At 47.2% G+C, this 17,252-nt stretch overlaps 1 protein-coding gene across 2 annotated transcripts; it reads left to right on the top strand.

Moving 5' to 3' along the window:
• Positions 1 to 6,086: 6,086 nt before the first annotated feature.
• Positions 6,087 to 11,137, top strand: Aldh1b1 (aldehyde dehydrogenase 1 family member B1). Of its 2 annotated transcripts, none has more exons than XM_034502730.2 (2): positions 6,087 to 6,230; positions 8,991 to 11,137. In XM_034502730.2, exon 2 carries the CDS (start codon positions 8,992 to 8,994, stop codon positions 10,543 to 10,545), a length of 1,554 nt encoding a protein of 517 aa, XP_034358621.1. In that variant the 5' UTR covers positions 6,087 to 6,230; position 8,991; the 3' UTR covers positions 10,546 to 11,137. The 2 variants fall into 2 exon arrangements, with proteins under 2 accessions (XP_034358621.1, XP_034358620.1); XM_034502729.2 differs by having other exon boundaries at positions 6,098 to 6,230; positions 8,983 to 11,137.
• The last annotated feature ends 6,115 nt before the right edge of the window (positions 11,138 to 17,252 follow it).

The following is a 17,252-nucleotide window of genomic DNA, read 5'->3' as shown; positions in this document are numbered from 1 at the left end:
GTCTAGAGCCTCCAAATTTTCAACCACAACTACAAATGTACATTAAACATTTTATTTATTTTTACATGCTTCTGTAACATAGCATACCTCAATTATTTTATAGTTCCAGGGATTTCAAAGTTTGGCTAGCATTTGTATATGTAGCATGTGGGTATGTGAGCCTGTTGGTGTTAAACTCTCTGTAACTGGAGGTAGGTTGCTGTGAGCTGCCTGGTAACTGAATTTGGGTCCTCTGCAAGAAGAGCAGATGCTCTTGCCAGTGAGCCATCCCCCTAGCCCTAGAACGTGTGTTTTAAATGTGAGCCGTCTTTAGTTGTTACACATTAGGAATATATATAGGTTAACAACAACAACAACAAGCCCCACACACCTGCTAAGGGGAAAGCAAGCATGCGTGCTGGCCAGAGTCTAGCTGTGGCTGGGTGGTAGGTCTTCCCCCTAGGACAACGGAGGCAGCAGTGATGGTGGATTTTGTGTTACTAAGTCAGCGGAAGACATGGCCAGTGACTGAAGGCCAGGCCCTCTCAAGTTCCAGGGTGCAGTTAGGTGTCCTTTCTGTTTATCATACCTTTGTTATCCTATCCCTTGATCTTTGCTCAAACTCCAGTACAGTTAGGCTGTCTTCTGAAAAATAGGACTCATAATAGGCATTTAGATCGAGATTTAATCCAGGAAATTAGACTTAATATATGGAACTCATAGGGAGGCTGGACATAAAAAAACAAGATGTTTCCAGGAAATGTAGAAATTCAAGAATGAGAGGGAAACCAACCCCAATGTTCTCTGCTGTCTGTAGTCTGAGACCAGATGCTCTTCAGGGGCTCTCAGGGATGTGGGTGGAAACCCACATTGTTGATGCCTCTGCCTCTTTCCCGTGTCATTTGTATGTTGTCCAACAACCTCCCTTCTCCTATGAACTGCACAGTAAGTCCATGGTGACCTCAGTCAGTCTCTCTCCCATCTGGATCTTATGGTCCTCAACTGTGAAAAGTGCCGTACAGAGGGAGAGAAGGCAGGCAGAAGAGGAACTATGACAAACACCTGATCAACAGCATTCAGATTCTGGTCCTATTTAAAGTATAAGCTTCATTTAAGGGTAAACACACACACACACACACACACACACACACACACACACACGATTGATTTTTTTTTAATTTTTGACACAGGGTCTCAATAGTAGACCCGATTGGCTTGGAACTGGTTGTGGAGCTCATGCAGGCCTCAAACTCCCAGAAATCCTCCTGCCTCTGTCTCCAGAGCTGGGATTAAAGGTGTGAGGCACCATACTTCTAGATTTTTTTCACTAATTATTTATTCACTGGTGGAAAGTGTTCCCGGGAGCAGCGTCTGAGTGTCTTGTGGATGGCTCTCCTCTCAAGAAACATCCTAGGAGAAGCTCCTGGACTCCTGGCCACTGACCAATGTAGCAGAATCTGCAGCCCCAGCTGTCTTTCCTGGGACTGGCTGTGGGGTAATCCCTTTTCTCTAGTTTAACGCTATGTATGCTTGTAGTAGCTTTTTCTATCACTTTGTGTATACTGAGTGTGGTAAAGGCATAATAGACATTTCTTAATAAGTCTAAGGTGGATTTATTAAAAATCTATGATGTAGTTGAAAAGATGATAATTGAACTCACTAAAAACTTAGAGAAAGTTCTGTGAAGAACAGATCAAAATCATGCAGTTTCAGAAAAGCACATAATACACGCTATTCAGAGAGTAGCCCTTGCAAGAATGGATTGGGGAGGTTAATGAACACACATGAACACGACAAGATTAGTTCAGGAACAAAGAACTCATCTTTGAAGGTGCCAAAGTAGTTAGAAAATAGAAAAGGTTGGTCAAGAGTCAACCAGCTCTTGTGCCAATGGAATAATAAGTTTTATTTCGGCCATGGTTGTACAGGACAGAAATAAAGTTACTGTCAGTGTAGACTCAGATAAGAACTTGCTGTAGGTGTTTAAAACACAGAGGGCTAACCACAATGCCCATGTGGTTAGTTATGAGCCATAAGATTAAATATCTGCCTGGGCAAAATGAAGTGTATGAGAGAGAAAGTTATAAAAAAAAACTTGAGAGAGTTATGATCTGGTTTCTTGGAACATGTTTGAGGAAATAAAACTGACACTATATGCTTTATGACTTTGAAATGAAATAAATACAGAGAGGCTTGAGCTATTCAGGGCCATCTCTTGTACAATGAGCTGGTAGGCATCTCCTTCATCGTGCCGAGGTCACATCTCCGTTGTGTGTGTGTGTGTGTGTGTGTGTGTGAGGGGCTTTGGACTGGAGCTGGACTCCAGCAATTCACTTTACATTCTTATCACAGGCCCCCTCCCTCCTCTCCTCCCAGTCCCACCTTCACCTCCATTCCCTACACCCTCCCTCCTCTTCTCTGAGAGAAGGGGAGGCACCTTTGAACTTTCAAAACCATTTTTATTTTAAAATGTCCAGTCCCTGCAGAATCCCCTGGCCCAGTTGCTCATCCTCATCCTGATACAGAGAATGAAGGTTCCCAGGCCTTCTTTGTTTGGACTCTGATCTGTCAATAAGCCTTGGAGCTGGAATCTTCAGTTTCTTCTTAGACATATAAGGCTCTAAAAGGCTGAGGAAATAGCTCCCTCCCTGCATCAGCCCAGCAGCACCTCGCCCCCTGCAATTCTCTTGTGCAGTGACCCCACAGAGGCTTCTATTAGCTTACTCTGTCGGTGGCTTTGAGCCCAGTACCTGTTACAGGGTTTTTATTTAAATAAATAAATAAATAAATAAATAAATAAATAAATAAATAAATTCTTATTTATAAATAAGTGAATAAATAAATAAGTAAATAAATAAATAAAATAAACAAATTCTTAAAAATGACCAGTCCTGTGAAGAACTAATTTATCAATTTTATCTTCAGCCACTTAGAGGTCATCATCTCCATATCAGGAGGTATAGTCTGAAAGCCGGCTCCGTTAGCATCTGACAGCATATGAGAAATCTTAAGTTCCCGGCTTTGTTGTCAGGAACAAAGGTCTAATGTACATCCAGATGTGTCTTCTCTCGGTTCACGATGAGACTGAGAATCTTGAGCTATTCTGGTTTTGCCCATTTTCTTTTTTTGTACAAATTTATTTTTTATTTTGATCTCGATGTTGTTCACCTTTCTTTAGTTCTTATTGTATCCATTTAAATGTAATTTAAAAATGTAAGGAAATAGACTCCCGTTTTTTGAAGTTTGTTTTTAGTGTTTTTACAACAGAACCGACCACCTTGGTGGATGCTGACGCCCACCAGTTTATGAAGTATTTGGGGAAGGGGTACTGGATGGAATTCAAGCACTAAACATTCACAGAAGTCTTTTTCTGGAAACATTATGATGTACTTACAGAACCCACAAAAAACTCTCAGGTCTGCCCATACCTTCTAAGCATGGCTACACATCGGATCATCAGATATATATGGGGAACTTGAAACAAAGTCCTTGGTTCTCTCCCATACCTAGTGACTTTGAATCTCTGAAGGTGATGATAATGTGCTCCCTTTCACCGTAGGTGGTGGTGCACGCCTTTAATCCCAGCACTTCGGAGGCAGAGGCAGGTGGATTTCTGAGTTCAAGGCCAGCCTGGTCTACAGAGTGAGTTCCAGGACAGCCAGGGCTACACAGAAAAACCCAAACCCTGTCTCAAAAAAACCAAAAAAAAAAAAAAAAAGTGCTCCCTTTCCTGATGCAATCCTGAGTTTGGAGCCTCTTGCCTAGCTGGTTTTTGTTTGATGTTCTGCCCTGTAGGATTCTGGTGAATTAATGTCTATCCATAGGGAGGTCTAGGACTCCTATTCTCCTGCGATGTGGAGAGCATCCACCTTTCAAGGCAGCCCTCACAATCCTTAGCCAGCTCTGTTTTGTTTGATTGTGTGTGCAGAAGGGTAGAGAGATGGGAAGTCAAGGGAGTGTAATGGGAAGAGGCAGAAGCCGCTGCCCCTGGGATCCAGTCGGCAAGTCCAGCTGGCCGAGAGTCAAGAAACTTCAACACGACTGACAAAACCCAGACTGCCCACAGAGGAGGTGCTTGTTTTCCTGGACACTCTCAAACAGAATGTTCAAAACAACCAAGAACCCTGCAGGGCCGGAATGTCCATGGCCTTGAGTGTAGCTGTTAGCACACCCTTCTCATCTCTTTTCTATAGAAAAGTTTTCAAATTAAGTTTTTAGGTTTTTTTTTTTTTAAGTTTAAAATATGAGCTGGTCTACATATTGACCTTGACTTGAAGAACTTCCCCCTGTAGCTGAAACTGTCAGGTGGTTTTATAAAACTTTTCTTAGTCCTTTTGCCTTCTTGTAAATTTATATACTTTGAACAAGGTAACTTAGAAAAACCAGAGTCTATCTATCTATCTATCTATCTATCTATCTATCTATCTATCTATCTATCTATCTATCTATCTATCTATCTATCTATCTATCTATCATCTATCTACCCATCTATCTATGGCCATAGTAAAGACACTTAATTAAGCAAAACTTCCTTGAGAAGCCCATATCCATACTTAGGTGTATTTATTTCTTTTCCTGTGTGTGTCTTACTCAGTGTCTCCACTTAGATAAAAAGCATGTACTAACCCTTACCTCCTTTAAAATTCTTCTCTGCTGCATAGTTAAGGGTGCGACTTTAACTGAGTGGAGGTCACTAAGGAGGTTAATTTCTCAGCGTTGGGGGCATTTCTGGGTTGTGTCTCCTCACTGGGGATTGTATTCAAACTTCACAAGGACTGGGTGAGCTACGTGTCCAGCCCCTGCTATGCTTTACCAGGATGTTTTTCTTGTGGTGTCCCATAACTCCCCCTCACTGGTCTGGCTTTACCCTAGGGCGCTCCACAGACCCTGCCTGATCTGGACTTTCAGAGACTTGGTGTACTTACTTCGTTTCTTGAGTTCTAAAGGGTGAATACTCTAGGTTTTTCAGTCACCAGGATCTCGTATCAGCCTCCCTTGGTGACTCCCTTGTTCTGTGACTTCTGTGAAAAAAATCTAGAAGAGACACGCAGAGGGTAGGTAGAGTTTATCACCGAGCAGTAGGGGATTGCACAATGGCCAAAGGGACCATGTGAGAGCAGACAGCTTCCAAGGGTGAGAGCAGACATCGGTCAGAGACCACTGTGCTGACCAACTCTGGGTGGGCTTTATCTGGAGCAGCCAGCTGTTTCTGAGGAATGTTTTCTGTCTGGGTGACTGACAGGTCTATTTCGGTTCACTCTTAAAGTAAGGGAGAATCGTATGTTTTTGCTTTTTACCAGAAAGCTTGAAGGCAGGCAATAATCTTGTTAGAGGGTTGTTTAGATAGTTATCTATTAATGACACCTCCACCCATGTCAGTACAGCATGTTATATCTCTATTCAGGGTTAGAGTTACGGCAAGACCACACTCCTTAGACCAGTAACAAAGTCCTGCGGTTTCAGATTCCATCTTATAAGCCATTGATTATGAGGGTGGTGTCCTTCACCTCCACTAATCTGTAACCAGCTATCTAACACATCCAGGGTTCTTCACAAGATATGGTCTCCAACCTTTCCCCATGAGAGTCACTTCCATTGTCTTTCTGGACTGCATTTTAGACTGTTTTTTTTTTTAATGCATGCTATTTTAAAGTCTTCAGTACCTGCAAACCCCTCAGTGTCTACCCTCAATTCAAAAGCAGAGACTGATGGTCAGTGTAGACTTTATAAACAGCATAGCCCATTTTGTTTGGAGTGTATCCAACCTGCTCATGATTTTTGGAATAAGAATTTTCAGTACTGTCTTAGTCAAACAGGCTCTAAAGTGCTGATCAGCTGACACTATCAACAAGGTCTGTCAACGGTTGTCTCTAGGATAGAGCCAGGCTTGTGATCCTAGGAAAACCCTGCCCCTCTCTGGGTCCCTCTTTTGATTGTCAAACGAATGTCCTTAGGCTCTCAGACTTGAGCTGCCTACTCCAGAGGAAATCAGAAACCTTTGGAAGGTGCGGGATGCTGGACCTAACTTGGTAGGACAGGGGAAATCAGGGTGCTGAGCCGAGATCCCTCAGTGGTGGGCGGTGCCGGGATCAGGCGGAGCTTAGCTGGTGACGGAACCACATTGGCTGCCTAGCTGCTGAGCGGAGGCGGGTTCACACAGCTGCAGAACCGACAGGAGGAGAAAGCTAACTGGTACCAGAATCTGAGCCTGAGCGAGACTCCGAGCCTGAGCCCCAGACTGCCTGCCACAGGTAGCTACCGCCGCCCTCCCTCCGCGTTGGGGCACGCCACCCCTTCGGTCCCCCTAATGGCAGGTCTCCCCCGGGTGCAGTGCTGGGCCCTTTCCACACCGCTTCCTATCGGGGAGATACTGGATGGGCTGGGAGAACACTGAACCTCCTAAACCTTTCCCCATCCGGAGCAAGAGCTACTGGCCACAGTGGAAAGGCTAGGACCCGAGCTCTCTTCTCTTAAGTGTCTGTTCCTGGGTCCTGACTGCAGGCTTTTCTCTCAGCACTGAGTATCCGATATTCGGGAGGAAACGCAAAGCTAGGCCTTTGGGAATCCAAGGATGAGAGAGTTTTGTACTGTCCCTGAACCTCTGTGGTCCTCTCTAGAGTAGCCATCAAAATCTGTTCTACTCAACCTGAGGGGTTCAGGGAGGCTGCTGAATTTACAGTGAGAAGATGAACTGCAAACTGTAAAGTGGGATAATCTGTGACCAGATAAAATGTGTAAAATGAGAGCAATGGTTTGGCCTCCATGAAGATTCTGAGCAGCAGAGCCTTGGTGTGACCTAGGCTTGGTGTGAGCAGTTTACTACTCAGTTAGCTGGGACCAACCTCGTTCCTGCCTGTTTAAAACCACTCTAACCGGACTTACATGCACACACACACACACACACACACACACACACACGCGCACACACACGGTTCTGGTCTCTTGGTTACAAGGTGTGTAGATGCCTGAACAAAGCTGATGTCCCCCATAGGCCTGCTAGCTCAGGTTCCCCTGGGAGGGCTTTTTTCTGGTCACCATTGATTTTTGTATGGCTGAAGCCTTGCTTTCTTGGATGCGTTCTTTGTTTCTTTCCCTGTACATGGGGCAGAGGGTTGAAAGGGCTGGGGGTCAGGCTGGTGCAATTACATTTTACTGCTGGGTGGAGCAAGACTCGGAGTGAGACAGAAAAGGCATAATGATCCTATCTTGGCCAGAGATTAACTGTGTAACTAAGTTAGGAAGTAACTGTCTAACAGTTGTTTATACAAGTTCAGATATGTTTAAATTTTATCATGTTATCACGTTGTTTTAGTAAAGTCACTGCTGTTTCAGCTGACAATAAACAGACGCACCTCAGCTAATGTTTGGTTTGCACTCCAGAGAGCCCTGTCCCGCTTTGCTGGGGGACAGGGGGACAGGGGAGACTCTGCCAGGTTGGCTTCTGAGGCCTTGAGTGTTCTGTTGGTTTTATACATGTAAGACCCATTCAACACCACCCCAGGGAGCTCAACATTTGAGGGCACTAGGGTCCCAAGTCTCTAGGGCTCTTGCTGGGATCTCAGGCCAGTTCCTCGGTGGCCTTTGTGGAAATCTCCATGTTCCCTTAGCGTGTCACTTGGTTGGCCTATTGAGTAGCTACCGTGCCTCAGGTCTACACCAGGACCGGACATAACCATAGAGGTGAATCTGATGGGAGCGCAGAATTAATAATTGTTTGTGTTGTTTGTTTTGTTGAGGCAGAGTCTCACGCTTTAGACCAGGCTGTCCTTGTTTGGTTATAGCTGTGAGTTAGAGCATCCAGCTTGAGAAGTGCTTTGTGTGTGGTTTAGGCCAGAACTGGAGAAAGAAAAGTTCTTAGTTTCTCTCGGCTTTGCCCGTAACCACACTAATATTTTTATAGAAAACATAAAACACAAGCCAGGATGTGAGCATGTGCAAATTTTGGCTCTGACTTGGTATCTTCTGAAGCTTCAGGGTATTGTCACTCTCAGAAGGGGGCTTCCTGGAGACATTCTGATCCCTCAGAGTCCCTTCCCTTGGGGCCTGCGACACTAGCACAGCATAGAATGACAGCAACAAAAACCCTGCCCCAGAGGAGCCCATCCTACTAACATGCTTAGAAATAACGATTCACATGCGTGTAAAATCAGTACATGCCGAATGAGATTGAGAAACGCACTTTGCAGGTTCGGACGGCCGCTCCAGAGGTGTCCCCCAAGGTTGCTTTGCTGTTGCTGTTGTTGAGACAGAGTCTGTTATGTATCAGAGTTTGTCTTCAAACTCACTATGGAGCCAGGGATGGCCTTGAACCCCTGATCCTCTCACCTCCACCTCCTGAGTGCTAGGGTCACAGGGATGCGCCCCATATGTGGTTTATGTCATAGGGTGATTGAACCTAGAGGCTAATCAAACCCTCTTATCAGCTGGGCTATATATTAGTGCCAGTTCCTGATTCTGGTGTTCTGGTGTTCCCAGATAGGGAACTAAGCAGAAACACGTATTTGTAGCAGAGACAGGTTATTAAAGGTCAGGCCATTTCCAGAGGGGAGGGAGCGGGGCTGGAGAGGAGTCTAGCTGTTCAAACGTTAAAGGTTCACAGAGGACCAGGCTTCTGTCACACAGACTGGGCTTTCTGCCTCATTTCCACTGTGTGGGCTTTTCCTTAAATGTCCTATCCAACCCGCGAGCAGCTTCATGCCAGGCATGTCTCATTAGCACCTTAACTTTCCGCCCAGAAATGTGGACTTTAGTGTTGTGATGAGCCACAGGTCCCTTTCAAACAGTGCAGCAGGAGGACCAAGGAGGGCTGCGCAGAGCCGGCGATATTTTGATAGAGACCCAGAAGAGGTGAAAGAGTGGACCAGACTTGAAGGGGGCAGGATGGGTGGACTTTGTATCCCGCAGCCTATGCTTTAGGAGGCTGCACTCCTTCCTGTCACTGGGCCTCTGGGTAGCTCTGTCCACTCCCGTCTGCTCAGCTTGTTCTTCTCTGTCTGTTCCGAGGTCCTCAGGATGCTGAGCGCCCGACTCTTGGTGCCCCGGCTTCTCTGCCTCCAGGGGAGGACTACCTCATATTCTACAGCTCTGCCGAACCCAATCCCAAACCCGGAGATTCGCTACAACCAGCTGTTCATCAACAACGAGTGGCAAGATGCGGTCAGCAAAAAGACCTTCCCCACAGTGAACCCCACTACAGGCGAGGTCATCGGGCATGTAGCTGAAGGTGACCGAGCAGACGTGGATCTGGCTGTAAAAGCGGCCCGGGAAGCCTTCCGCCTGGGGTCCCCGTGGCGCAGGATGGATGCCTCCGAGCGGGGCCGGCTTCTGAACCGCCTAGCTGATCTTGTGGAACGGGACCGAGTCTACTTGGCCTCACTGGAGACCCTGGATAATGGGAAACCTTTTCAGGAGTCTTATGTCTTGGATCTGGATGAAGTCATCAAGGTGTACCGTTACTTTGCCGGCTGGGCTGACAAGTGGCATGGGAAGACCATCCCTATGGATGGTGAGCTGTTCTGCTTCACCAGACATGAGCCGGTGGGTGTCTGTGGCCAGATAATCCCTTGGAACTTCCCATTGGTCATGCAGGGCTGGAAGCTGGCCCCAGCACTCGCCACAGGCAACACTGTGGTCATGAAGGTGGCCGAGCAAACCCCACTTTCTGCTCTGTACTTAGCCTCCCTCATCAAAGAGGCAGGGTTCCCGCCCGGAGTGGTGAACGTCATCACTGGCTATGGCCCCACTGCAGGAGCGGCCATTGCCCAGCACATGGATGTGGATAAAGTCGCCTTCACGGGCTCCACTGAGGTGGGCCACCTGATTCAGAAGGCCGCTGGTGATTCCAACCTCAAGAGAGTCACCCTGGAGCTGGGTGGGAAAAGCCCCAGCATCGTGCTGGCAGATGCTGACATGGATCACGCTGTAGACCAGTGTCACGAGGCCCTTTTCTTCAACATGGGCCAGTGCTGCTGTGCAGGATCCCGGACGTTCGTGGAAGAGTCCATCTATCAAGAGTTTCTCGAGAGAACTGTGGAGAAGGCCAAGCAGAGGAAAGTGGGGAACCCCTTTGAGTTGGACACCCAGCAGGGACCTCAGGTGGACAAGGAGCAGTTTGAAAGAATCCTGGGCTACATCCGACTTGGACAGAAGGAAGGGGCGAGGCTTCTCTGTGGTGGAGAACGTTTGGGGGAGCGCGGCTTCTTCATCAAGCCCACGGTCTTCGGGGACGTTCAGGATGACATGAGGATCGCCAAGGAGGAGATCTTCGGGCCCGTGCAGCCACTGTTCAAGTTCAAGAAGATCGAGGAAGTAATCCAGAGAGCCAACAACACCAGGTACGGCCTGGCTGCGGCCGTGTTCACCCGAGACCTGGACAAGGCCTTGTACTTCACCCAGGCCCTGCAAGCCGGGACGGTGTGGGTGAACACCTACAATATCGTCACCTGCCACACGCCATTCGGAGGCTATAAGGAATCCGGCAATGGCAGGGAGCTGGGGGAGGATGGGCTTAGAGCCTACACGGAGGTGAAGACTGTAACCATCAAGGTTCCTGAGAAGAATTCCTGAGACTGGCCACCTTGGAGGCCCAGCACCGTCCTACGGCTCCACAACATCCCGCCAGCCGATGGCAAAATTTGATTTCAGCCTGAGTTCCCAATGAAGTGTTACAAGAAATGTCAACAAATAAAGTAGTCAAATCAGAGCTATCCTATTGAAAGCAGAGACAGTGGCTGGGCTCGGAGTGTAACCCATCTCATCCCCAGGCCCCACCTCGCTGATGAGTTATTGCCAAGAAACCTTAGGAGTCTCCAGAAGGCATGCATATTCAAGACCACTGACTGGCCATAAAAGGAAGGATGGACCGATCCAGGTGCAACATGAGAGAGCCTCAAAACCAGAATGTTTAGTGGGAACCGCTGGCCTCATGTAGATCAGTGTTTGGCAGGGACTCGGGGGAGGGGAATGGAGGAACGACTGACTGCTTATGGATGTGGGCTCCTCTTGGAGGTTTTGAAAATGGAGTGAAATTGAGCAATGGCCATAGTTGGACAGCCTTGCAGTTGCACTGATAGACTACCAAACTGTGCACTCAATTAGGGTACGGGAATTAATTTCATTTTAAAATTAAAGTAAGCTCAGTGTTCTGTTTGCAAATCTATATCGATGTCTTTCTTTATCCTGAACATTTTACTGTCTGGCTCAAAGGGGACCCAGTTAGTAATCTCCACCCCCCACCCCACCCCCCAACCTCAAGTTTCTTTTTGATTTCTCCTGGCTGATGACTAAGCACAAAGACCCATGGGAAATGTGATGGTTCCTTCCTTCCCAGAGCAAGTCTGTGTCATTTAGGGACTTCCACTGTCACCCTCCTAACCTCTATTGAATCACCTTATCAGGAGGGCTTTGCTGGCTTCGAACCTCAGAGTTCAGTTTATTGTTAGTCTTGCTGCCTGTGCATGTGCGCACGTGCTCTCCGTGAATGCTACACCCAATGAAGTCTGCAGCCTGTGATCGCCACAGCCTGTGAATGTTACATCCTGTGAATACAGTGCTCTGGTCATCGTATCAATAACCTGTCATCAAAACGATTCTGTTTTTCAGAACCTTATATGTAGCCAAGGATGACCTTGAACTTCTGATGCTCCTGCTTCCATCCCCTGAGTGTTGAGATTACAGGGCTGCACCTCCACACCCAGTTTTATGAGCTGTGTGGGTCAAGTTCAGGGTTCTGTGAACGCTAAGCAATCTCTCTCCCAGCTGAAGTCTATCTCCAGTCTGTAGCTGCTTCTCAAGGGTTGTAGGTTTGTTTGCGTCTCTTCTCCCTTTCTAGGATACCATGCCTGTGAGACCTTTCTAAAGTTGACATGACCCTAACTCTATGTATTTCTCTTAAGAGGCCATTGCAACACCTTCCCCCATGGCATAGTTGTGAAGGTTTCATAGTATGATGGCTAATTTTCACTGTCAACTTGACTGTCTTGTCTTGGCTTCCCAGAGTTTAGCCAAAAATTGGAAAACCCAACCTAAACATTGCTGGTGCCATGCTATGGCCTGGGTATCCAGACTGAATTAGAAAGGGCAAAGAAAGAAAGCCTGGTGTGCATTATTATTCATTTCTTCATGACTGTGGACACACGGTGACAGGGCCTTCACATCCCACTGCCATGCCTTCCCTACCAGAATGGACTGTATCCCCTCAAACGAGGAAGGGAGGTGTCCCTGGGCATTGGTGAAGTGCAGCATGTCTGGACTGCAAGTCTGAGCTGTGGTAGATACCATGGGTTGGAGGCCATCCATGTATCCAGTCGTCCTTTCTACAGGCTCCCACCAAGCTCCTACTTACTTGGCCAAGCACAGTACCAGGTCTCTTCACAGACCACTTGGGCCTTAAGACACTACTGTAAAGCAAGGGTGTTGATTTTTATTCATTTATTTTTTCCAGTAAGTAGAAACTGAGAGATTTACTTAATTTTAAGATGCATTGATGTGTATGTATGGACATCTGTGTTTGCATGCCATGTGTGTTCGGGTGCCTACAGAAGCCAGGAGATGGCATCAGATGCCCTGTAGCTGGAGTTTCAGGTATCTGTGAGCTGCCTGACATGGGTGCTGGGAACTGAACTCAAGTACTTTATGAGAACAGCAAGTGCTCCTAACCACAGGCCCATCCACTGAGAGGTTTGTTAAACAGCTTATTTGGGTCAGTTTCCCGTGAGCATGCCTGAAAAGTCAGACACAGGAGTATACGTAGGAGCCCACATAATCAAGCCTCTATGCCCAAGTCTGTGGTCCCCAATCCACAACGGTGTTTAAGACTCAACCACACCTGCCCTTGCCAGCTCTGATATCTCCTAGGAAGGTTCATTTGGATTGACACCATTATGGGTACAAGGCAGATCTCCGGTAATCCCCACTTTTACTAATTCTCTCAGTTCATTCATTGATCTGAAAGAGAAAAAAAGTCCTGATTGTAGGTGGACCGTTGGGAGAAGGCAAATCAGACAGACAGCCCTGTGGGGCTCACACTCTGTAAGCAAGACAGTTACAGAACAGAATGACATGCGCCGTGGCAAGTAGGAGTTCAGAGACCAAGACGTCAAAGAGCCCCTAGAGGAAAGGAGTGGATTTACCAAGTACTCACAAGGCACCAGCTCACCCAGATGCTAAGTTAAGCAGCTAAGTAGAGCTGACACAACCTGGACCCTCCTTTCTTTCCTCTGTTTGCTCCACTCTGCTCACCCTAAGGGCAAGGCCCGGCAGGAATGGGACAAGAATCCTGATGAATGAAGAGGTAACAAGACCACTGGTAAGGTGTAGGCCTTCTAGGAGAGGGAAGGGCAGAGCCTGTGAGAACTCAGAGACGGAGAGACAGGTAAGCTGTTCCCACAGGAGCAGGGAGACTGGGAAGCTAGGTAGGCAGGGGCTGGAGCATTCTGGCCTGCACCCTTAGGAAGCCATGCCCCCAGTAGGAAGCCCTAACAGGCATAGGCTCATATTCAATTTCTAAAGGCCACTTTGCTTCAATGTGAACAATGGACTTGGGAAAGACTGTGTAGGTCCCTGTTACTCTGTCTACTGTGACATTAGTTTGACCAGGGTGTGGCATAGTGAGAGATCCTGGCCAACCATGAAGCAGGATAAGGTAACAGGGAGACAGATTGGTGCAAGAGGAGAGTTAAAGGTAGCCCTTCTGGTTGGGGGGTGTGTGGGGTGCCAGCTACTATAAAAGGGAGCCTTGGAACTGTGGAGATAGCTCAGCAAGTGGAGTTCTTGCTTAGCATGCATGAAAGACTGGGGTTGGTCCCCAGTATCACATATAATCAGCCACGGTGATACACACCTGGGACCCAAGTACTCTAGAGGCAGAGGCACCAAGACGCCTCACAGGCAGCCCTGACTTATAATGGTGTTCACAATGCAGGAGAGAATGAGGCTCTACTGAGCCACTGTGGCAAGCCTGGTGTCGGGCTCCGTGTCCTGAATTCATTCAGCTGCAGACACCAGAGCAACGTGGTTTCCCTTAATTAATTAAAATATCACATAATAAGTCTCTCTGATTTAATGTTCATGAGTTCCCAGTGAAGCCAGAGAATGAGGAAAGTCATTAGAGGGGACTGTTCCCTGCTGCATTGTCTGGCCTACATCCTCAATCCTGGGAGACAGGAGGGTGGCATTTTCTAAAGATAGGAATTAATGTCATCGAAAAACCTGCAGGAAAACTATCCACCTTACCAAGACCCAACTTTTTGGTGGTCTAGGATAATAAGGGGACACCTTTGGGGTTGGATACAGGCTTTAGAATCACTGTGGTACCCCCTTACCCGTGGAGAATACATTTCCAAGACTCCTCAAAGATAACTTTCAGACGGTGTGTCGTGTGTATGCGTGTACACGTTTGTGCAGATAAACATGGGTATGCAGGCACATGAGCCTGCAGGTGCATACATGAGTTTGTGCACCTGTGGAAGGCAGAGGATCTCAGAGGTCATTCTTCAGAAGTGACCTGATTTTTTGAGCCAGGGTCTCTCGTTGGCTGGCAGCCTGCTGGTTAGGCTAGGCTGTCTAGACAGTGAGCCCCAGGGATCTATCCATTTCTTCTTCCCTGTTGTGGGATTACAGGTTTGCACTACTGTGCCCTGCTGCTGCTGCTGCTGCTGCTGCTGCTGCTGCTGCTGCTGCTGCTTCCTCCTCCTCCTCTTCTTCCACCTCCTCCTCTTTTATTTAGTTTATATGAGTGCACTGTAGCTGTCTTCAGACACACCAGAAGAGGACATCAGATCCCATTACAGATGGTTGTGAGCCACCATATGGTTGCTGGAAATTGAACTCAGGACCTCTGGAAGAGCAGTCAGTGTTCTTAACTGCTGAGCCATCTCTCCAGCCCCATGCCCAGCTTCTTATGTGGGTTCTGTGGCTCAAACCCAGGCCCACAGACTTGTGTGGAAAGCACATTTACTATCTTCTATGTATATTTTCTTATACCTGCCTATGATAAGCTGAGTTTATGGATTAGGCATAACGAGCATAAACAGCAATAAGAAATAGAAAAGCTTAAATATGTTATACTTAAAATTATATGGATGTTATTGCTTTCTCTCTAAACTTCTGGGCAAATGATGGCTCAGCCTTCAGCAGGTTCTCACTCCATAGCTGGCAGGAACCTGATGTCTTATTCTCCCACCCAGTGACTTGCATCCTTCTGGTACCCAATCCATCCCCTTCCTCACTCTGTCCACGGGGAAATGAGAACATAAGAGTAGTGAGAGATGAAAATGTATGAATGAATATGTATCAATAGTGGGACCTACAAGTTCAGGAGTCTCAGAAGGATCAGGCTGGGAATAGTGGATGGTTAGGGCTGGGAGAGACAGTCCAGTCATTAAGAGTGTCTGCTCTTATAGGAGACCTGGGTTCAGTTGCCAGCTCCCACATGGTGGCTTACATCTGTTAACTCTCATTTCAGGGGATCTGATGCCCCCTTCTGGTCTCTGTGGGTACTACATGCAGATAGTGCACAGATATACATGTAAGCAAAACAAAACTAACAAATACCTTCAAGTAGAGGGCTAAACATGATAGAATCACACTTTTAAACCCAGCACCCAGACAGCTGAGGCCAGCCTGGTCTATATATGGATTTTTCAGGCCAGCCTAAACTACACAGTGTGAGCCTGTTTCTAAGCAACATCAACAATACAAAACAAAACCACAAAAATGAAAGTCAAGACCAGGCAAGGAGGTAACCACTGCCCAGGTGGGCCAGGTGAGGAGGGCTATGTAGAAATAGCTAATGGAAGCAGAGAAAACAGACACGATGCATCCCAGATGACAAAGATGGATGAGTGGGACCTGGATCCAGCACCTGGATCTCTCCCAGGGTGGAGAGAGCAAGGAGTCCATCCTTAAAAACACTTATCTCAGAGTGCAGGGGTTGCAACATCATGAAGTCTATAAAAACGGGGTTGGGTGTGTAGGTGGGTAATTGTGCCTCCAAACGGTGACAGTCACAGCACGTGTTCTGGGTCTCAGAAGGGACCCTTGAAGCTTTCTCTAGAGTGAAAAGCCACTAGACTGAACAACCCTGTCGATCCACTTTTTTTTTGACATCGATGAACATTTCAGACAATGCACTGTTTATTCATATCACTCGTTAGTGTGACACACAACCCAGCCCCAGAAGGTCTCCACACTCAGCACTTCACCGGTCTCCTGCCTCCAGTGCAGATCTGAAGTGATCCAGTGACCACCTACACATCGTGCCAACTGCTATCGGGTACGTGGTACTTCTACCTCCTTCTCCACAGCCAGGTGCCTCCAAGGTGACAGTCTTCTGATGTCATTTCACTAAGCATTTGAGCATGTCATCTCCTATTCAATTCATAGGGATGTTATTAGCTGACTCTCAGACATGGAGATATTCACTATGGGGTTGGTGCTGAGGGGTACACTTCTAGTGTAGACATAAGTAGATCCCTGTGGTGGTTTGAATATGCTTGGCCCAGAGAGTGGTACTATTTGAAGGTGTGGCCTTGTTGGAGGAAGTGTGTCACTGTGGGGGTGGACTTTAAGACCCTCCTTCTAACCATGTGGAAGGTCTTTTCTTGTTTGCCTTTCAATGAAGATGTAGAACTCTCAGCGCCTCCTGCACCATGCCTGCCTCTATGCTGTCATGTTCCTGCCTTGATAATAATGGACTGAACCTCTGAACCTGGAAGTCAGCCCCAATTAAATGTTGTTCTTTTGTAAGAGTTGCCTTGGTCACGGTGACTGTTCACAGCAGTAAAGCCCTAAGGCATCCCCATTTCTGATTTTATACAGATAGAGGCTTTCAACATATTTACTAGAGGACACAGAGGCCCACAAGGGAAGGGGCTTGCCCAGAGTCATACAGCGAATACGCACATGGGCACCAAGTTCCAGATTCTCAGGCTTGTCTCCTTCTGGGTGTGCATGCACTACACAGAGGCTACGACATCCCAGCATTTCAGACTCAGATCTGCTAGGGTTAAAGGAAGAATGTTCAGTTCTAATGAGAACTCCAAAACAATAGTTATAGTTCCCCAGGGTTATCTCACTCTAGGTGGACTAAAGTTCCCTGGGCTATCTCACTCTAGGTGGGCTATAGGGGCTATCTCACTCTAGGTGGGTTAGGCTACAGAGAAGGAAAAACACCCATCCCAGTCTCCAAGGATAGGGGTACAGGGACTTCCTCCCTTCATAACACACATTGAGTCAGAGCACCCACTAAGCAGTCACAGACACCAAGTCATGAG

The sequence above is a fragment of the Arvicanthis niloticus genome, chromosome 5, assembly GCF_011762505.2.
Source record: "Arvicanthis niloticus isolate mArvNil1 chromosome 5, mArvNil1.pat.X, whole genome shotgun sequence".
Classification (NCBI taxonomy): domain Eukaryota; kingdom Metazoa; phylum Chordata; class Mammalia; order Rodentia; family Muridae; genus Arvicanthis; species Arvicanthis niloticus.
Note: the sequence above shows the minus strand (reverse complement) of the source record. Positions and strands in the feature narration are given on the sequence as shown.